Source organism: Mobula birostris, chromosome 15 (assembly GCF_030028105.1).
Source record: "Mobula birostris isolate sMobBir1 chromosome 15, sMobBir1.hap1, whole genome shotgun sequence".
NCBI classification, from domain to species: domain Eukaryota; kingdom Metazoa; phylum Chordata; class Chondrichthyes; order Myliobatiformes; family Myliobatidae; genus Mobula; species Mobula birostris.
In genome coordinates, this window is record NC_092384.1 from 36,580,494 (window position 1) to 36,603,621 (window position 23,128).

The 23,128-nt window shown below is 39.8% G+C and overlaps 1 protein-coding gene across 4 annotated transcripts in view; it reads right to left on the reverse strand.

Annotated features, from left to right (window-relative positions):
- Positions 1-23,128, reverse strand: part of cyld (cylindromatosis (turban tumor syndrome)) — an 80,674-nt gene that overhangs the window by 37,873 nt on the left and 19,673 nt on the right. For 3 of the 4 annotated variants that reach the window (XM_072279586.1, XM_072279584.1, XM_072279585.1), the window contains exons 4-8: positions 20,708-20,807; positions 14,938-15,033; positions 10,331-10,456; positions 8,837-9,204; positions 6,205-6,370 (exon numbers count right to left, since the gene is read on the reverse strand). In XM_072279586.1, the coding sequence (XP_072135687.1) occupies positions 6,205-6,370; positions 8,837-9,204; positions 10,331-10,456; positions 14,938-15,033; positions 20,708-20,807 (856 nt within the window). The remainder of the gene's footprint in view (positions 1-6,204; positions 6,371-8,836; positions 9,205-10,330; positions 10,457-14,937; positions 15,034-20,707; positions 20,808-23,128) is intronic. The other variant, XM_072279587.1, reaches the window with a different exon arrangement.

A 23,128-nucleotide genomic window follows, 5' to 3' on the forward strand; every position in this document is an offset into this window, starting at 1 on the left:
GGGCTCAGTGCACAGCCCTAGGGGGGCACCTGTGTTGAGGACGACAGAGAGGAAGGAGCAGTTGTACATCCTGTCCAAGTTCTGTTGGTTGGGAAGTCCAACACCTAGTTGCATAGTGGTGCATTGAGACTAAGGAGTAGGAGCTTGTTCACTGAGATCTGTGGGACAATAGTGTCCAGGACCAAGAAAATGTCTGCCTTAAAATGGAGCATATCCAGCAACAACATCGCCCAGAAGGGGGCACTTAGCTCAACAGTAAACCTTGTAATGACAAGCACCACCTTCAAGAATAATTTGACAGCCAACCAACCAACTCCCTCTCCTCCCTGCTCCGCTAGTTTGTTGACTATCAAAAATACCAAGCACCTTGAATGCATGAAGCACACAGAAACATGTAGAGTTAAAACTGAAAAAAAAACTTTAAAACATCAGAAACATTTAAAAGCTGAATTTAGTTAATGGAGACATTGAGTACATTAATGGTCTAACTTGATGTGGGTCCACTTTGCAGATTTATGATATGCAGTTTACATATCACCAGCAGCTGACTATAATCCAGCGCTTATGATCCTGAATGATGCTGTCTCCAAACAAGAAACAGTCCATCCCGGCACATTTTAAATCAGTCAGAGACTCCAACCAGCTTATATGAAGAAAACCCTGTCCAATTACCATCAGCATATAATCTGTAGCACCAGAGGTCCCAACATACTAGACCACTGTTATACTAAGTTAAGGAATGCCTACCATTCCTTGCCCATACTGCATTTTGGTAAATCAGATTGCTTGGCTGTCCTTCTCTGACCTGCATAGAGGCAGAGGCTAAAGAGCAAAGCTCCAGAGATCAAGACAACAAAGATGTGGTCATGGAAAACAGACGAACTGCTACGGGATTGCTTCGAGTCAGTGGACTGGGCCGTGTTCAAGCACTCAAAGGATCTGAATGAATACACTATGGTTGTATCAAACTTAATTAAAACAACTGAAGATTCAAAGATTCAAAGTACATTTATTATCAAAGATTGTATAAATTGTACAACCTTGAAATATGCTTACTTACACGCAGCTACAAGGCAAGATAGTGCCCCCACTAAATCATTCGGTCTTCCCCAGTCAAAATCTCTAGATGAACCATGAGATCCAAAATCTACTAGGAGTCAGATCAGAGGCGTTCAAGTGTGGTGACCAAGAGAATTACAAGAGGTCCATGTACAATCTCTGGAAAGCTATCTCACAGGCAAATTGAAAATTCCACACCAAACTTGAATCAACGATGGATGCTCAATAGTTGTGGCAGGGCTTGAATACTATCACCTCTTATAAAGTTAAATCAAGCAACAGAGGCCACAGTCGGGCTTCACTTCCAGATGAGCTCAATGCTTCCCATGCTCGCTTTGACGGTCAAAACATGGAGGAATCATTATGAACTCCTGCATCCCTCAATGATCCTATGAATTCAGTCTCTAAGGCCTGCATGCGAGTTGCCTTCAGAAAGGCGAATCAACAAAAAGCATCCAGCCCAGCCAGAAACTGGCCAAGTACTAAAGACCTGTGCTGATCAACTGGCTGGAGGGTTCACTGATATCCTTAAACCATGACAGTGTGTGGTACCCACCTGTTTCAGGCAGGCTTCAATTATACCGGTGACCAAGAAGAGCGTGGTGACCTGCCTCTATCACCCAGTTACACTTACATTCACAGTGGTGAAGTGTCTTGAAAGGTTGGTGATGGAACATATCAACTCCTGCCTGAGAAGTGACTAAGATCCACTCCAATATGCCTACAGGTGCCACAGGCCCACAGGAGATGTCAGCTCAATGGCACTTCACTCAACCCTAGAACATCTGGACAGCAAAGATGCATACAGCAGCAGGCTGCAATTTATCAACTTCAGCTCAGATTCCCTCAAAACTAGTCAATAAGCACCAAGACCTTGGCCTCAAAACCTCTCTGTACAAATGGATCCTGTATTTCCTTGCTGGCAGACCAGTCAGTTCGGATTGGCAACAACAACTCCTCCACAATCTCCATCAGCACAGGTGCACCACAAGACTATGTGCTTAGCCCCCTGCTCTACTTGCTTTACACTTATGATTGTGTGGCTCAACACAGCTCCAAAGTCAGATTTAAGTTTGCTGATGACACCACTGTCATTGTCCAATCAAAGGTAGATGAATCAGCATGCAAGAGGGAGATTGAAAATCTGGCTGAGTGGTGTCATAACAGCCACCTCTCACTCAGTGTCAGCAAGACCAAGGAACTGATTAGAGACTTCAGGAGAGGGAAACCAGAAGTCAATGCACCAGTCTTCATTGGGGAAATCAGAGGAGGAGAGGGTTAACGACTTTAAATTCCAAGGTATTATTATTTCAGAGGACATGTCCCGGGCCCAGCACATACGAAGTGCAATTACAAAGACAGCACAGCAGTGCCTCTATTTCCTTAGATCCAGCATGACTTCGACAAACTTCGATAGATGTGTAGTGGAGAGTATATGACTGGCTGCATCAGTCTGGTATGGAAACACCAATGCCCTTGAACAGAAAATTCTACAAAAAGTCATGCATATGGCCCAGTCCGTCACAGGTAAAGCACTCCCTGTCATTGAGCATTCTACACAAAACACTGTCACAGGAAAGCAGCATCCATCATCAGGGACCCAACCATCCAGTACATACTCTCTTCTCACAACTGCCATCAGAAAGAAAGTACAAGAGCCTTAGAACTCACACCACCAGATTTAGCAACAGTTACTATCCCACCAGTATCAGACTCTTGAACCAAAGGGGATAACTTCACTCGGCTTCATTTGTCCCATCATTGAAATGTTCCCACAACCAATGGACTTACTTTCAAGGACTCTTTTCTCATGTTCTCGGTATTTATTGCTTATTTATTTATATTATTATTTCTTCTTTTTGCATTTGAGCAGTCTGTTATCTTCTGCACTCTGGCTGAACGCCCTAGTTGGGCAGTCTTTCAAAGATTCTGTTATAATTATTCTAAAGGTTAGTTGAGTACGCCCACAAGAAAATTAATCTCAGGGTTGTATATGACGACATATATGTACTTTGATAATAAAATTTACTTTGAACTTTGATTTCCATAAGGAACTGCTGAGAAACAGCTGGAAGCTGGCACTCTGCTGCTGAATTCCACACTAAGTCAAAAAGATTAACGCAGGGAATGATAACAGTGAGAGGTTCAAAACTATATCTGCCACACATCCTGTCGTGTTCAATTTCCTTACAGTTACTAATATCCAACTCTATTGACATAATATGATATTATCTAAATTAAATGCAAGGTGGTAGTCTTAACTTTAGGGTGTGTCAAAGGACAACCACCTGGCAAGTGATACAGGAACTTTAGATCCTACATCACTAGTTCAGAAACAGTTATGAGTGGTGTGGATAACTTCAATCGCTACTACTCTGAACTGATTCTATAACGTACAGACACACTTTCAAGAACTCTTTATAACTCATGCTCTCAGTATTATTTTTTATCTGCACAATGGTTGCTTGCCACTCTGTCTGTTTAAGCATCACTTTTCATTAATTCTATTGTATTTCTTTTTTTTTTCCAATAAATGCCTACAAAAACAAATCTCAAGATAGCAAATGGTAACATATACATTACTTTGAACTTGAGCTTTGTTAATGGATTTCTTAGCCAGCTGCTTTTATGAGTAATATATTCAAAACTTAACTTTAGACAAGCTACTCCTCTGCCATTCATCCACGATCAACAAACATGTAGCGCAGGTACAGTCAACAACACTCAAACAGAAGGTGACATAAGCCAAGTTGCACAAGATATGCACCCGCAAGCAATGTGGCACTGTCAAATCACCATAATACGCCCTTTCCTGTAAGTATTATTGCACAATGGGATACAACTTGCAAAGGGTCTGGCCCAGATGGTGTACCTGATAAGGCACTGAAAACCCGAGGCAACTAACTGGCATGAGTGTTCATGGGCATCTTCAAATCCCTCACTACTGCATTCGACAGTCCCTACCTGTTTCAAAAGAGCAGCAATCATACCAGTACCCAAGAAGAGCAGCTAAGCTGCCTCAATGGCCATCGCCCAGTTGCACTCATTTCTACTGTGATAAAGTGCTTTGAGAGATTGGTCGTGTTTGGAATCAACTCCTGCTTAAGCAAGGACTTGGACCTGCTGCAATTTGCCTCATCGCCACAATGGGTCTACAGCAGATGCAACACCACTGGCTCTCCACTCGGCCTTGGGTTACATGGGAAATACTAATACCTACGTCAGCCTGCTGTTCAACACAATCATATCCTCAGTACTAATTAACAAGCTCCAAATCCTGGGCCTTTGTATCTCCCTCTACAACTGGAACATTGACTTCCTCACCGGGAGGTCATAGTTAGTGCGGAACAGAAATAACATTTCCTCCTCGCTGACAGTCAACAATAGTACACCTCAAGAATGTGTGCTTAGCTCACTGCTCTACTCTCTCTACACCCACGACTGGGTGGCTAGGCACAGATCAAATGACATCTATAAACTTTGCCGATGACACAACTATTGTTGGCAGAATTTCAGATGGTGACGAGGAGGCGTACAGTTGTGAGATAGATCAGCTGGTTGAGTGGTGTCATAACTACAACCTTACACTCAACGTTAGTAAGACCAAGGAATTGAATACAGAATTCAAGAAAAGAACGTCGAGAGATGAGCAGTGGAAAGGGTGAGCAGTTTTCGAGCTCCTTCATGTCAGTATCTCTGAAGATCTATCCTGGGCCCAACATATTGAATCAATTACAAAGAAGGCATGACAATGGCTATATTTCATCAGGGGTTTGAGGAGACTTGTTATGACACCAAAGACTCTTGCAGATTTCTACAGATGTACCGTGGTGAACATTTTAACTGGTTGCGTCAACATCTGGCATAGTGGGGTAACAGCACAGGATGGGAAAAAGCTGCAGAAAGTTGTAAACTCAGCCATGTGCACTAACCACAGCATCGAGAACATCTCCAAAGAGCGATGCCTCAAAAAGGCAGCATCCGTCATCAAGGACCCCCATCACAAGGAGATGCCTTCTTTTATTGCTACCATCAAGGAGGTAGAGAAACCTGAAGACACACTCAACAGCTTCCTCCCCTCCACCATCAGATTTCTGAGTGGACGATGAACACATATACACTACCTTAACAATTTTTTGCACTCTTGTTAATTAATTTCGAAAAAATATATTCCTTACTGCAATTTAGTTTTTAATTTTTATGTATTGCAATGCACTGCTGCTGCAAAACAACAACTTTCACAACATGTGCTAGTAATATTAAACCTGATTCTCATTCTGACAACCCAAAAGGAACAAAAGCCCAGGGATGATACAGAGAACTATTTTCCTATGTGTATAAAGTTCCTCCAGTGAGTTATATCAATTTAGCTTTGCAGAACAAATACTTTCATTCTTTCTAGCTTCCCACAATACATGGTTCAGTAATCCCCCACACAAGTTATCGACTCCTGGTATGAACTTGATCAATAATTTTTCCTCATAGCTTTCATTTACAAATAGCAACTTCAAAAGTGTAGGCACTTTTGTCATTCTTTAAAACACAATATTTGCAGCAATTTTAGCCACCATTTTAAGTCACTCCCCCCAAGCACTTAAAAAATATATGAACACAAAATACAGTGGATGCTTGATATCTGAAATAAAAATAAAGTACTAATAATACCCAAAAGGAGCACGGAGCATCAATGGCAACAAAGGCAGGATTAACATTTCAGGTTATTGATTCCTAAACAGAATTTATAATACCCATCTTATTTTCAGTGAAGATCATTTTAATTTCTTGTATCTTTTCAATTTTGCTAAACCAGTTAAAATTTCTGTTTCTGTCAGGTAACTGATTTAATTGTAAATATTTATCACATCTTAATCTGTTGCAAATTTCATCAATAGAAAAAAAGCAGAGTAATGAGGAAGAGGAATAAACATTAACCTCCTACTGTGAAAACTTTAATTCATACCATCTACTGACACTTGTGACAAGCAGCTACATGAAAAATAATGGAGTAGCCCGAAAAACTTTCATGAATTAGTAAGAGAACAAACAGCATTCTCAAAAACACATGGTAAAGAAACCTTGACCAGAAATGACTAAAGAAATATCAAAGAGTCATACAATGGAAAGGTAAAACTATATAAAAAATACCAATTGAATTGCATCTTTCAATTTGATTGGAGTGATGAGGCAATGATGCAAATCTCGAGTCGGGCCGGCAGCTTTTAAGCTTTACAAATAATGCCTTCTTTGATGCACATACAAAGTAACGCACTCCCTTGAAAGTACCATCCGTACAGCCTGCACTTTCTTCTTCCTGAATGAAGATAAGAATCTAGAACTATCATTCTAAAACTAAAAACATCAACATCTCTATTCTTACAAGTGTGAGAAACGTATTTAATAACTGCCTGCAATCCATATTTAGTGTCCAATAGAATTCTCATAGATTAGGTTTATAAAGATGGAGAAGCTTGCTCAGAGAAAGGTCTCACCTCTCAGCCAGGTGGTTGTGGATTTATGTTCCTTTAAAGAAGCTGAAGCGAAAACATCTGAATTGACAGTATGTTAGAGTATTACGCTAATAAAGAATCTATCTTCTAGGTGCAAAATGAAGCCAGAAGTTCTCGATGCAAATTCCACAGAGACATAAAAGATCCATGGTAGCTCTCCTTCATCTCAGCGATTTGTTTTATCCATTGGGCATTTCAGAAATAACAAACACAAATTGCTATGTGTGACCTGACTACTACACTTCCCTACATTGCACCAGTTACTATACTTTTTTTTAAAAAAGGGACTTAATTGACCATACAGTAGATGGTGACATCTTGAGATAGTTGATGCACATAATTAAACTCATTCTCTTTAAAAGGATGATAATTAAACAAAATACCCATTTGTCTATTACAATTGTGCACAAAATGAATTTCAATGGTCAATTCAATATCCAACTGAAAATCAATTTTGTTGTAATGGGTAGCATCACTGGCAGACCCCAGTATAACTACTGCAAGGTTAAAGGAAAATACCATCTCATTTGGAGATGCCAGGCAGACAAGATACAACAACACAATCAACCAAGATTTATAATGCATCCACGCTTGTTATACAGTATTGAACAGTAGATTATTAGAAGGCACTGAAGCTCAGAGCAAAACTAAAACTATATTTTATAAATATTGGGTTACGATATCCAATGTACTAAACATGGCTTAGAAGCAGAAATTTAATAAGGAAAATGAATTATATGCACAGATGCTCTTTTTGTATAAAATCACCACTCCTCACTCAACCTAGAAGCAAATTTCATCTGCCAACAAATCAATTTTTGAAAGCAAGCCAAGCAAAGTTTTTCAAAATATGCTTAAAGAAAAAAAAACAATTGGACCAATTTGAAGTGGCTTGACAACCAGTGAGCATCCATACTTCGTAGTTCTCCGAATGTGCTCAAACAGATGGGCAGAGCCGAGACAAGACAGAAAACATATATCATTGGATTAGTGCTCCCACTTCACCCCTGAACTCATTGAGTCCAACAGAGCGTATGCTCATGCTAAGGAGAGGGGTAAGATGTATTTTGCATTCATCATGAGCTTTAAGCCAAGGATAAACGGAGTCACTGACCCTCTGAAAAAAAAGCAATCAGCAGTCATTTTATGCTTTTAATTATATCCTAATACTTCAACAAAAATTAAATACAGTGGATTCCAGTTATCAGGACAGCCACTTATTTGGGACAACTCTTAAAGAACAAAAACTAATTGAGAAAATAGCCAGGATTCTCACAGTTTATTTGGTATACTATGCTATTTAACTGGGGCAGGATACTATTGCCGAACAGTTTCTCACTAGTGTCACTCATGGGCACTTGTGTCGTTGTTAGACCCTACACCGTGCTTACAGCAAACAGTTTAAATAGCATCAGTTACGTGTGTTTGTGTTCAAAAAGTCACTGATAGTTGGCAAGAAATAAGTAGCAAGATAAATCAGAACTGGTTTGCTCATAATGGTTTCAATAACTCAGGCTTCGCGAGGCCAGAAGTGGCCAGGAGTGAAAATGAAACAATTTCATTACTTCAAGAAGTTAGGAACTACAAAGAATTAAGGTATTGACAAACATCTTGAACATTACAATAATAATAAAAAGAAGATTTGGAGGAGACAAGCATTTGAAGGATTGTATTAAGGCAGTCCATTATCTGCACTAGGTGCCTGTGCTAATCTTGTTCATTTACAGTCAATCAAAAGAACACAGTGTATACTGGATTAATTCCTCCATCAATAACTATTATGAACAAAAACACATTTTATAGTATAGTAGTAGTATTGATAGTGTTCCAATTTGTTTTGTTTTTCATTTAAATGCACAATTTGTTCCTCAGTTAAATGATAGTTTTTTTAAATTACTTTTAATTATTTCCATGAAACTTCAGCTAATTGGGACTGCTACTTAATTGGGCCAAAATGTACAGGTCCTGATGTGTACCAGAATCCACTGCATCTTATTTTTGAAGGGGTTTAAATGTCCATGATAATTAGAGAAACTGAAGAAAATATAGTTCAAAGCAATTTGACAATGCTGAGCTGTCAAGAGCTATCAGATCAAAATCCAATGCCTGAAACCTTCACTAAGAACCCATTTTGGCTTGCAGGGTGCCTCTTGGATGCAGAGGGTCACTTGATTCAATCATTGCAAGGTAACAGGTCCAGAGAGTGAGCTAGGTTGAATATGAGCTGCCTTTACAAATTTTACTTTGAGCATTATTTCCATACTACTTACAAGTTCAAGTCCAGCTATCTGCTCAGTAACTCCAGGAGGCTGACCAATCCACCGAATTACTCCATAGAGAGGAGGATTTTCCTTTACTTGCACCAATGAGCCCTCTTCCAGATTGGGTTTCTCTTTAGGTGGCACTCTAACCGCTTCAGTGTCTTCATTCGTATTGGTATTCACATCCATCATTACTGATTGAACAGACAAAGAAAGGGGATGGCCAATGCTTCCATTTACACTTGACTTTTTGGTGAGGCTGAAGGGTAATGAATGGAATTTGTTTTCATTTGAAAGTGCGGCTTGAAGTGATGAGGGTGGTGATTGACTCAAGTCTGACTGTGTATCTACTAGTGATTTTGCTGCATCTTCACCTCCTAAAAAGATAAAAAGTACATTATAACTGTCTAATTTTGTTTTCAATTGTGAAATATGATTATTTTAATATTAAACTAATCTGTTATAGTGAAGGATATGTCAGTAATCAAATTATACACAACTGTATGTACAGCAGTGCTTCCAATTGCCCAAATAAAACCCAGAGATAGAGAGGTCAGTAACTTAAGGTGACAGTACAAAGGAAAAAGAGGTAGCACCAAAATTATAATTAATCATTACGACCTCAAATGCACAACTCAACAGATGACAAAAGTAGATTTATTAATAGCCTTAATAAAAGTGAATATGAAAGTACTCAGAAAAAAGGAACTTAAAGCTGTGATTCAGTGAGAATGACTGTCAGCTTTAGAAGAAAATCCTCTCCAATTTAGGCAGTTGCCCCGATTATAAATAGCTATGTAGGGCTGACTGGACCTTGCGTTTTTTTGTCAGATAATACCAGTTTATCCAACTGTATTTTTAATCAACATTGTTCTTTGTTGCATCGGGACTCTAGTAGATTGCTTGGCTAGATCAGGCTCAATCGCTAAGGTGTGAATGTAGAAACAGATAAACTATATCACAGCTGCTACAAACAGATTTCTTCCCCAGAGGACATCAGAGAAACAGTTGAGTTTTTCAAACAGGCCCCTATATGATCCTTACTGAAAAGGTACTTTATTTCAGTTTTATTTAACTAAATAACTTTAAACTTCCCAGTTGGTTCGACGGGATTAGATTCATCTCCAGAACACTGGAATAGACCTTTAGGTTCCTAGTCTAGTAACATGAAAATGCTGGAAACACTCAAAGTTGAGTAATATCTGTGAAAAGAGACACCATTAATAGCGCATTCTCATGAAGAATCACATACTTGAAATGTTAGGTGTTATGCTTCCACAGATGCTGCCTGACCTGCTGAGTGTTTGCAACATTTTTTTTTCACTTCAGATTTCTAGCCTCTGCAGTGTTTTTGATTTACAATATAAAATTAATGCTATAGTGTTACATTGCAAGACTAACAAATTTTACACATAATGTGAATGATATTCGATGACATGTTGTTACCAGCACAAACTGTTGTGCTACTGTAGAGATAAAATCTGGTGATTCCCTGTTTATTACCTTCATTAATATACCATGTGCTTTTGGATTTTGTTTGTGGATCAACCAACGTGCCATTTAATGTACAACGCAATTCTGATCGGCTCCGATTATGACCTGGAGATTTTCCAGATTGGGAAACAAGCCCTGTAGATGACAAAGTCAAATTCTGCATTAAAGAACAATATTTACGACCCTGGGCCACATGTAGAACAATAAATAAAATCAATAAAGATTTATTTGAAATGCCACCTTGCTTTGGAAAACGAAGAAGAAAACTGACAATGTGTATAAAGTTTTAAAAATATACTAAAGCATTCATTATAACACAGGTGAACAAAACTAAGATAATTTTGCATCCATGATAAATACATAAAAGGTGAAAATTACTATATGCTCAGCAAATGTCATGCTAATACAACTAATCTAATATGCTAATTTTATATGACTGCTGAGTATAGATCTATTAATTCTCTTTTTTTTTTAAATAACAGATGTATTGATTAACTTACTATTCATATTCTTGCACCAGTAATCTTTTTCTGCTCCTGAATCCTGTTTTATTAGCTTGCCTGTAATGTCTGGAGAACTACCTGTCAAGGTTCATATATGGCACATAGATTTAAAAAAAGGACCAGAGGATTCTTATCACCATTGGATTGCACCCAGCAAGTGACCAATGCCATCAAAGCTAATATAAACTTCGCATGAAAAACAAAACAAGATTACTCTCAATGCACCAAACTCCATTCCTCGCAAATTCCCTATTCAATATACAAGCATATGAATTTGCAGTAGATTAACTCTTAAACCTACTCTACTAGTCCTGGCCGATCCCACTGTAACCTCAGCTCTGCACCCCATCTACCTGTATTACCTTTCACACACTTGCTTATCTGGATCATCCACCTTAGCCTTAAAAATATTGAAAAGACCACTTTCATCACCCTTTGAGAAAATAGTTCAAAATCCCTACAACCCCGAAAAATAAAAATTTCACCTTGTGTCTTAAATTATTATTTTTATAACCATATAACATATAACCATATAACAATTACAGCATGGAAACAGGCCATCTCGGCCCTTCTAGTCCGTGCCGAACTCTTATTCTTACCTAGTCCCACCCACCCGCACTCAGCCCATAACCTTTCATTCCTCTCCTGTCCATATAGCTATCCAATTTTACTTTAAATGACAACATTGAACCTGCCTAAACCACTTCTGCTGGAAGCTCATTCCACACAGCTACTACTCTCTGAGTAAAGAAGTTCCCCCTCATGTTACCCCTGAACTTTTGCCCTTTAACTCTCAACTCATGTCCTCTTATTTGAATCTCCCCCACTCTCAATGGAAAAAGCCTATCCACATCAACTCTATCTACCCCCCTCATAATTTTAATTACCTCTATCAAGTCCCCCCTCAACCTTCTATGCTCCAAAGAATAAAGACCCAACTTGTTCAACCTTTCTCTGTAACTTAGGAGATGAAACCCAGGTAACATTCTACTAAATCTTCTCTGTTTCTGTGCTGTAATTGTTATATGGTTATAAAAATAATAATTTAAGACACACAAGGTGAAATTTTTATTTTTCAGGGGGTTGTAGAGATTTTGAACTATTTTCCTCAAAAGGTGACGAAAGCAGTCTTTGAATATTTTTAAGGCTAAGGTAGATGGTCTAGATAAGCAAGTGTGTGAAAGGTAATACAGGTAGATTTTTAAGTGACTCTCTATTCTAGATCTTCTCACACATGGAAACATCCTCACCATATCCATCCTGTCAAAATCCCTTCGGATCTGAAGCATTCCTATCAAGTCTCCTCTCGCTTTTCTAAATTTCAGTGAAAACAAACCTAAACTAACCAACCCGTCCTCCAGAGACAATCCACACATTCCATGTGTTAGTCCAGCAGAACTTCTCTGAACTGCTTCAGAGTCATAGTCATACTTTATTAATCCTGGGGGAAATTGGTTAATGTATTTATGTTAATGCTTAATGCTTCCAATGTATTCATATCTTTCCTTCAGCAAGGAGACCAGTAGCATACACAATGAAGGAAACTGGATCTCATTAATACTCTTTGCAATCAAAATCGAACTGCCTTACATTTTAGCTTTAGTTGATTTTCCTTCAGGAGAAATAATAACAATCAGTTAGTTACATTTTCACAGTAATCGCATCAAAGTAAAATACAATGCAACTTCAATAACCTAGCACACTCAGGACTTCATGGTGCTGTAATAGTGGATTTTCCAGTCAATGCGGTGTTATTCTCTATTAATACCAAACATTTTTAATTAGTTTTGTTCTGGATATTACACACTTATTTTGGAGTGGGGGCCCAGCGTTACACACCAAACTCCACGAGTTCTTTGTCTGCTGCTGGGAACAAGGTAAACTACCACAGGACCTCCATGATGCAGTCATCATTGCCCTGTATAAGAACAAGGGGGAAAAGTCCGACTGCTCCAATTACCGGGGGATAATTCTTCTATCGTAGGAAAAATCCTCGCAAGAGTACTCCTGAACAGATTGGTGTCCATCATTGCAGAAGAACACCTCCCAGAGAGCCAGTGTGGCTTCAGAGCCAACGGGAGCACCACCGACATGGTATTTGTTCTCAGGCAGCTCCAAGAGAAATGTAGGGAACAGAACAAGGGATTGTTCGTGACATTTGTCAACTTTACCAAAGCATCTGACACTGCGAGCAGGGAAGGTCTGTGGCAAATCATGGAATGACTGGGATGCCCCCCCACAAAGTTTCTCAGCATGGTCATCCAGCTACATGAAGATCAGCGTGGCCAAGTCAGGCACAACAACAACCTCTCAGACCCCTTCCCAATAGGCAACGGAGTAAAGCAAGGCTGTGTCCTCGCGCCGACTCTCTTCACCATCTTCTTCAGCATGATGCTCGAAACGGCCACAGAAGACCTTGATGATGAGGACGGTGTCTACATCCACTACCGCACTGATGGCAGCCTGTTCAACCTGAGATGACTACAATCCCACACCAAGACATTGGAGCAACTCATCCGAGAGCTACTCTTCGCCGATGATGCTGCCCTTGTTGCCCACACAGAGTGTATACCTTGCAGCATATAACATCCTGCTTCGCAGAGGCTGCCAAGCTCTTCGGACTGGAAGCCAACTTGAAGACGACAGAAGTTCTCCATCAGCCCACACCTCAGGAAGATTACCACCCTCCCTGTGTCACCATCCGTGAGGTAGACCTGAAGACGGTCCACCAGTTCAGCTACCTGGGGTGCACCACCTCGTCAGATGCCAAGATCGACAAAGAGATTGACAACAAACTGGCAAAGGCAAACAGTGCATTCGGCAGGCTGTACAAAAGAGTCTGGAACAACAAGCATTTGAAGAAAGGCACAAAGATCAGTGTGTACAGAGCCGTTGTACTGACCACCCTCCTGTACGGCTCTGAGTCCTGGGTCACCTACCGTCACCACCTATGACTCCTTGAGTGTTTCCTCCAGCACTGCCTCCGCACCATCCTCAACATCCACTGGACTGACTTCGTCACCAACATTGAAGTCCTCGAACAGGCGGAGGTTACCAGCATCGAGGCCATGCTGTTGAAGACGCAGCTGCACTGGGCAGGGCACGTCTCCACGATGAAGAATCATGCCTGCCCAAGATTGTGCTGTACGGCGAACTCTCCACTGGCCACCATGACAGAGGGGCACCGAAGAAGAGGTAAGAGGACTCTCTGAAGAAATCCCTTGGTGCCTGTCACATTGACCATTGCCAGTGGTCTAATCTGGCCTCCGATCGCGAGGCCTCGCGACACACCATTCACCAGTCTGTCTCCTACTTCGAGAACGCACACAAGGTTGGCATTGAGGACAAAAGGAGAAGGAGGAAGAACCATGACACAGCAGCACCAAACCCAGAACAGAATTTCCCTTGCAGCCGCTGTGGCTAGAGCTGCCTGTCCCGTATTGGCCTCGTCAGCCACCAACGAGCCTGCAGTAGACGTGGGCAGCCCCCTTCCTAAATCTTCATTTGCCAAGCCATGAATGAATGAATAGTGGATTTTCCAGTCAATATGATGTTATTCCCTATTAATACCAAACATTTTTAATTAGTTTTGTTCTGGATATTACACTTATTTTAGAGTGAACCTACTAATTTTAAAGAGTACATGCCCAGCAAATCAAATGCTACATGAATTATTGCTGAACCATCAAGACTTCCAGAATTGGGCAGTGGATTATTACAGTTCTAAAATAATATTAATTTTTGCTTGAGAGTCTCAACTATCCTAAAATCAAGACCCAGAAAGGTACAGTCATAGATATTCAGACTTAAGAGCCTTTACATCCATCATGTTCAGGCCAGATCAAAAGCAGCTGATTAAATCAGCCAAACCTGCAGCACTGCATGTTCGAGCACATGCGGTCCAATACATGTGATGGTGGGTTTTAAGGAAGTTTCAAATCTCTATTACAGTACATGGGAAAAAAAAACTTTCCTCTACATTTACTAATTACCTACAATATATGCCATTGAGTTTAAAGGAAAATAAGTCCTTCCCGTCTGCTACTTCTTTTCAACAAAATCCCTTTTTTAAGGAGAATCATAGTGTGGAATAGAACAGAAAACTATTCCTACCTTTATTCTTTGATCTGTTATTTATATTTGAAGAGATTTTTTCATTACATGCACATGAGTCAAAGCTTTGTTTCAGTGGTCTTGAGTCTGAGGTATCTGCAAAATTGCAGAGAACAGCAAGCACTTTCAATGCAGGCTCTTTTTTTCTATTATTTCAAGATACTTGCAGTTGCACATTTACTTTCTCTGCTGCAAGCTTAGGTCATAGCAGAAACTCAGCTCTCTCCTCTAACAGAAATAACATGCTTGCATAATACTGACCTACAACTTAAATCACCAAATTCTGCATAGAAATAATGAATACACATTCAAAAATTCCTGCTACAAGTGCACAATACAATGTTGTAAGAGGATATTTCTGACCTTACTTTGTACAATTTGTATTCCAAGGTTTAAAATAATATAATGCATTTTAAATATTGTCCTACAACATCTCAGGAAGTAAACTTCCAGAATTGACCCACAGGACCCAGGCCTAGAGTAATTTCCCAACTCAACTACAAGCAGGACTGGAAGATTTTACATTGATTGCGAGTATATTGGGTGGTGGAAGATAGAGGGGAAAAAAAACAGTAAGATATCCTGTGGCCATTTATGAAATTAAGTATTTTTAGAAAACATTTTATTTCCAGGCCAAAAAGAAAAACGATTGATCCTGGCACACATCCATCTCAACAACATATATTCCCTGAACTTCAATGATGACTATTGGAACAAAACAAGAGTGTAATGGTTTCTAAGAGTCTACTGTGGTGATATTCTTTCCTATTGTTGCTACATCAGTCAGTACTGAAATAGATTGCAAATTATCTGGAAATTTGATAATTTGCTATTAAAACAATTTCTCTGGTTAAGTGCAGGAATTATTTTTTTTCCAAAATGGTGTAATTTCATTAAACTTCATGCAGTGCATTGTTTTCAATGACGTAGTTATTTTGATGAAGTCAAATTGCAAAAGAAATTTTTCAGAGAATTTCAGCAATTCAGTTGGCTAATTACATGTGACAGTTGCAGCCTTGAAAGTGAAAACTGAATAATTTGATAGGACAGTTTGAGGCTTCTTCATAGACCAGTGGCAGCTGTCATGAACTGACTTGTTTGCTTTTAGCACCTTCTAAATTTAATCAAGAGGTACCACAAGCAGACAATTATTAATTTAAGGCATAATAGCTTTCACCAAAATCACAAAATTTGACTCCAATGGATAAATGCATCAGAAGTAAAAGACTTAATAATAAGTGCACATGTGCCGGTCGTGCATGCAGCCTGGTACAGCCGTTCCGATCTATTCTTACTTTCTTCTTCTTACTTTTCAATTTACGTTATTTTTTGTATTTTTTTTTTCTCATAGTAACACATCGAAGCTGCACCCTCTCTAATATGCTGGTAGAGAGAGTTTTATTTGGGTTTTCTTTAGCTCTGGAAATGGTTACATCCCGACACACGGGACAGAAGCAAGGTCGCATTGTGTATTTCACGGACCAGCAAAGACCGGCCGGCTTAGCGAACGGAGCGGTGGACACCCCTGCTGAAATCCGGAGGAAAACACACAGAGGGGGATCACAAAGCCGAGGAAAGAGGACCGGGTCGAGACAAGAGAGACTTTTGGAGAAGAGGAGTTCGGTGGGTAATACCGTTCCGACTGACCGGAAGAGCACTGAAAGCGGTAAGAGTAAAGGAGTTCGGTGCTTACTGTTCTGGCTAACAATGCATGGTGCAATCCGGAGTATATTACGATCGAGGAACGTGTTTGCAGACTGGATATTGAACTTTTTACTGTTGGACTTCGGCCACATTCCACTGTGATACAACACTTGGCGGCAAGGGAGGTCATTCCTGCCTGTGGCCATCGAACATGCAGCTCCTCCCGTGGAGGGTCAGACACCCTGAGCCAATAGACTGGTCCTGGACTTATTTTCCATCTGGCATAGTTTGCATTTTAGTTTGATTGTTGGGGTTTTTTGGATTGCTATATTTACGCTCTATTCTTGGTTGGTGCAGCTGTAACAAAACCAAATTTCCCTCGGGATTAATAAAGTATATCTATCTATCTATCTAAATACTTTACAGTGTGCGTTAGGATGAAAGCTATCATTCATATTGGCAGACTTTTAGTAATAATCTAGAAATCATAGTTCATCTATATGTTGTATGTTGTCCATAATATAGCATGGCCTTTCTGTTTATATTGTTTGGCTTAAATGGCATTATCAACAGAAACACTATTTCACTGTCAATCAAATTACATTTTGAGCAATGTTACAATCCTAACAAAATGACTAGGTTAGTCTTTTCAAGACTTTTCCACTAGTCACTTTGGTCAATTTGTGTCATTAGGTCTAACTACTTCTCCATATTCCATATCCCTTAACATCCATTCTATGAATCTCCATTCCTATTAACCACATGGACAATTAAAGATTTACTGCACCCGCATGCTGATATCACCTCCAAAATGCTTATCTTTGTATAGATTTGCCCCCTTATAAAACACTTCCATCAGAGAAAGCAATTTCTCTTTACCTTCCAAATAATTTTATCATTTAAGATCGTTCTCAGTCCTTATTATTAGGGTCAAAAGGGAAATCAACATGTTTTTTTAAAACTTTTTTTCCTGTATTCAGTTTTTTCTTTGGGGAAGCTACATACATGAAAGACTCTCTACCTTCAGATATCAATCACATCATCCACTAAGCACATTGGTTACAAATATTGTATTGACTAAATACAGGGTTAAAGGGTTGGAGGTCTATGACATCACAAAGAACATTACGATGCATAGTACTACTTCAGCAACAGCAATGTTAAGCAATTGCATTCTGCTCTAAACCCATATGTATACTACATGGAAACACTATATTAATGGTTTCAAAAATATACATGTCAATAATCAAATAAAAGTAAAATATCAAGAACAACAAAAAAAAACAGATGAAAGAACAAAGGAGGTTGAGCATCAGGAATAATGCAGGGTTTTGATCCAAAATATCAACTATCATTCTGCCTCCACAGATGTCGCTCAACAGGCTGAGTTCCTCCAGCAGCTTGTTGTTTGCTCCAAACTACACATCTTGAGCCAAATGTTTTGGGTACCTGCCACAAGCTTCTCACAGTAAGTTGTTGGAATTTTGTTCCATTCCTCCAGACAGAACTGGTGTAACTGAGTCAGGTTTGTAGGTCTCCTTGCTCGCACACACTTTTTCAGTTCTGCCCACAAATTTTCCTATCGGATTGAGGTCAGGGCTTTGTGATGGCCACTCCAAAACCTTGACTTCGTTGTCCTTAAGCAACTTTGCCACAACTTTGGAGGTATGCTTGGGGGCATTGTCCATTTGGAAGACCCATTTGTGACTGAGCTTTAACTTTCTGGCTGATGTCTTGAGATATTGCTTCAATATATCCACATAATTTTCCTTCCTCATGATGCCATCTATTTTGTGAAGTGCACCAGTCCCTCCTGCAGCAAAGCACTTCCACAACATGATGCTGCCACCCCCATGCTTCATGGTTGGGATGGTGTTCTTCAGCTTGCAAGCTTCACCCTTTTTCCTCCAAACATAACGATGGTCATTATGGCCAAACAGTTCAATTTTTGTTTCATCAGACCAGAGGACATCTCTCTAAAAAGGAAGATCTTTGTCCCCATGTGCACTTGTAAACTGTAGTCTGGCTTTTTTATGGCGGTTTTGGAGCAGTGGCTTCTTCCTTGCTGAGCAGCCTTTCAGGTTATGTCGATATAGGACTCGTTTTACTGTGGATATACATACTTGTCCACCTGTTTCCTCCAGCATCTTCACAAGGTCCTTTGCTGTTGTTCTGGGATTGATTTGCACTTTTCGCGCCAAAGTACGTTCATCTCTAGGAGACAGAATGTGTCTCCTTCCTGAGCGATATGACGGCTACGTGGTCCCATGGTGTTTATGCTTGCGCACTATTGTTTGTACAGATAAACATAGCACCTTCAGGCATTTGGAAATTGCTCCCAAGGATGAACCAGACTTGACATCATTTTCTGACCTCAATCCGATAGAAAATTTGTGATCAGAACTGAAAAAGCATGTGCAAGCAAGGAGGCCTATAAAACTACCTCAGTTACACCAGTTCTGTCTGGAGGAATGGAACAAAATTCCAGCAACTTACTGTGAGAAGCTTGTGGAAGGCTACCCAAAACATTTGACCCAAGTTAAACAATTTAAAGGCAATGCTACCAAATACTAAAATAGTGTATGTAAACTTCTGAAAGTGATGAAAGAAATAAAAGCTGAAATAAATCATTCTCTCTACTATTATTCTGACATTTCACATTCTTAAAATAAAGTAGTGATCCTAACTGACACAAGATAGGGAAAGTTTTCTAGGATTAAATGTCAGGAATTGTGAAAAACTGAGTTTAAATGTATTTGGCTAGGGTGTACGTAAATTTCTGGCTTTAACTGTAACTTCCTGAATCACTGCAACCCCTCTGGTGGAAGTGACTCCCACAATCTTGGTGGGTAGGAACTTCCAGAATTTATAACCAGTCATGAAGTAGGAACAGTTCCAAGTCAGAGTGCCATTCAACTTGTATCTGCTACCCTTACCAATCTTAGTGGCAATTAGGTGGTGTCATTGGAAAAGTGAAGATGAGTATCTGCAGTGCGTTCTATACCCACTGCCTGCATGACATGCTCTGTATTCTATCGACCGAGGGGCTGTTAGATTAGATTTGGATACAGAATTGTTAATTTTCTAGCAGCTTAACCTTCCTATGCTTGCTTGTAATTTTAAAATAATCACCGAAAAGGTTCATGTAAGAATTCAGTGGATTTTCCAGTAATTACTGTAGAGTTGCTTCTGTATTTTTCTGGATACTTCTTAGTTTTCAGTAGCAGGTATCACACTGCTTGAATTTGGCTATTTTATAGGTGAATTGTTATCACTGAAATTTTTGTTATCTCTAGTCTGAGACTACCACGACCACGCTTTTCGTTTTTTCTTTGCTCTCTCTGATCTTGTAACACTTAAGACTGATAACAACAAATTTTGTGCCGCATTCTTGACTTCCAAAGAAACTTTGCATCGCCAAAGCATCAGGATAAAACAGGATAGAATGTTTAAGTTGGTGGGTGGGGTGCTATTCCAGTAAGCGACACTCTATTCTCTAACATTTTTGTTGCATCTAGTGCCAACACACCACAGCAACTTTCCAATAGCTGTAAACATATGTGGCAAATAAAGTTGATCCTTGATCTTTGAATTGCCTTGCCTTGGATAACATTGAGCCTCTAGTGCTTTGCTGGGGCTCACCACTCCAGGCAAGTGGAGCATATTCCATCAATGGCTTTTGCCTTGTACCCATCATATTTAGATCCAAACTCATGGAATGTTAAAGGAATGTTAAAGTTTTCATTCAGTCTTCAATTGATATTAATAACTGCTATTGAGTCCATGATGAACAGTGTTCCAAACTGTGAAATGATTTTACGGAGAAAAAACGTTTAGAATCCCCTTGAGGAAAAAAAAGTGAAGAAAAACGTGGATATTGTATAAAGTTATAAATTTATGTCACGTTATTCTTTAAATACTTCAGGGCAGCAAAATACAGAAAAGTACTCCATTCCAGTCAAAGTTACACAGCACAGAAACCAGCCCTTCATTCCAACTCATCCACATTGACCAAGCTGCCTACCTGAGCTAGTCACATTTGCCTGCATTTGCCCAAATTCTGCTGAACATTTCCTATCCATACACCTGTTTGAAAAATTCATTTTTTAAATCTGAGGTTGTATACCTGGTGTGACATCTTCAATCCAAAGAAGAGCCATGCCTTGTGAATGTCTGCATAGCACTTTTCCATTCCACGTGCCATCCCAATCACTGAAGCCTTTGTCCTGGAAACACAAGTTTTAATTTTAAGAAGTTATTATCATTAGTATCATTGTTCTGATCATATAATAAACAATGCATTCTGGCTTTGAATGAGTAATACCCAAGGAAATTACCTGTGCGGTTTCCAGGTCCTTTAAAAGAATAGAACCGCTGTACCCTGCCACACATGTTCTAAAAGGCAACTACCGAGGGTTGGGCATAGGGTTAGCAGCCCTATCCTGTAAAAATAATTATTGCTACAGAAACATCAGCAACATCAAAACCAAGTCCGCCAGTTTTGGGAGAGATAGGGCCTCTTTTGGAGAGCTGTATGACGTGGAGAAGCGAAAGCCGAAAGGAAGCTCCTTTAACGAAAAACCTACTGTCAACCAAGAAGACCTCCAGAATTGGCATCTAGAATGTGAGGACCATGTGTGAAGCTGGGAAGAACCCTACAAGTGGCAAAAGAATTTCAGAACAATAAATTAAGATATTTTGGGACTCTGTGAAACTAGATGGACAAATTCAGGACAAGTACAACTCATCACTTCAGGGGAAACTATCATCTATTCAGGACACATGGAAGAGAACGCACCACACACTGAGGGAGTAGGATTAATGTTATCAATACAAACAAAGGGATCACTTTTGGCTTGGGAAACATCAGGACCCAGCATCATGTCTGCATCCTTCCGCACCAGTAATAGGAGAGTAAAGCTAATCACAGTGTTAGCCTATGCCCCTACAAATGACAAGGACACCACTGTCAAGGAAGATTTCTATAACAGACTGCAAGTACTCCTGGAGAAGCTGAAAACAAGAGACATCACCATCCTCATGGGAGATTTTAATGCTAAAATTGGAAATGACAACACAGGATTTGAAGAAATAATGGGGCAGCATGGACTTGGAGACAAAAATGAAAACGGAGAGCTATTTGTAGACTTCCATGCATTCAACAAAATGGTAACTAGTGGCAGCATATTCCCTCACAAGCGGATCCACAAGGATCTTGATTTCACCAGATCATCGAACAGGAAGCCAGATTGACCATATCTGTATTAGTAAGAAGCTCAGACGATTCATGCAGGATGTCAGAGTCCTTAGAGGTGCAGACGTGGCATCAGATCATCATCTTGTTATTGGTAAGCTTCAGCTCAAACTTAAAAAGGAACTACGCTGCAACAAGCAAAATGAAAAGCTATGCAACACAATTTCTGAAGGACCAGGGGAAAAGACAACAATTCAACTTAGTATTGCAGAACAGATTTCAAGCCTTGGAGAATCTAAATGAAGAATCAAGTGTTGAGAGGGTCTGGGAACAAGCCAAAGGTGTCTGGACCAGTACATGTGAAGAAGTTCTAGGTAAGAAAGACTGCCAACACAAACCATGGATTTCTGCTGAAACACTCAGAAAAATAGAGCAAAGAAAAGCAAAAAAGGATGCACTTAAAAGCAAAACAAGAGCATCAAAGACTGTTGCACAGAAAAACTATGCAGAAGCAAATAAGAAAGTGAAAGCAAGCATCAGAATGGACAAAATAAACTATATTGAAGACCTAGCAAAAGCAGAGCAGGAAGCATCAAAAGGGAACATGAAAGGACTGTACGACACAACCAAGAAACTCTCTGGCAAATTTCAACCAGTGGAAAGACCAATTAAGGATAAAGAAGGACAAGTTCTGACAGGAGTTGAGGACCAGACCAAAAGATGGGCCGAACACTGAACAGCTTCTAAACAGACCATCATCACCAGAACCACCTGTCGTCCCACAAGCACAGAACAACCTAGAGATAGACTGTGGCACTCCTACCAAACAGGAGATCAGAATGGCAATGAAGCTCCTAAAGGATGGTAAAGCTGCAGGACCTGATGGTATACCTCCAGAGGCACTGAAGAGCAGTATAGACATATCTATTGAAATGATGCACATCACAAAAAAGGTCTGGGAAGCAGAAGTACCCAAGGACTGGAGAACAGGACATCTAGTTAAAATCCCTAAGAAAGGAGATCTCCAGGAATGCAAAAACTACAGAGGGATAATGTTGCTTTCAGTGCCAGGGAAAGTTCTGAGCAGAATCATTTTAGAGAGATTGAAAAATGCAGTGGATGAGAAGTTTAGAGATGAACAAGCAGGATTTCAACAAAACTGTCCTGCACTGATCAGATTACAATTCTTGGGATTATCATTGAACAGTCGCTGGAATGGAACACATCACTATACATTAATTTTGTAGATTATGAAAAAGCATTTGACAGCCTGGGCAGGGAGACATTGTGGAAACTAATGAGGCATTTTGGGATTCCAGAGAAGTTAATTAACTTGGTAAAGAAGATCTATGA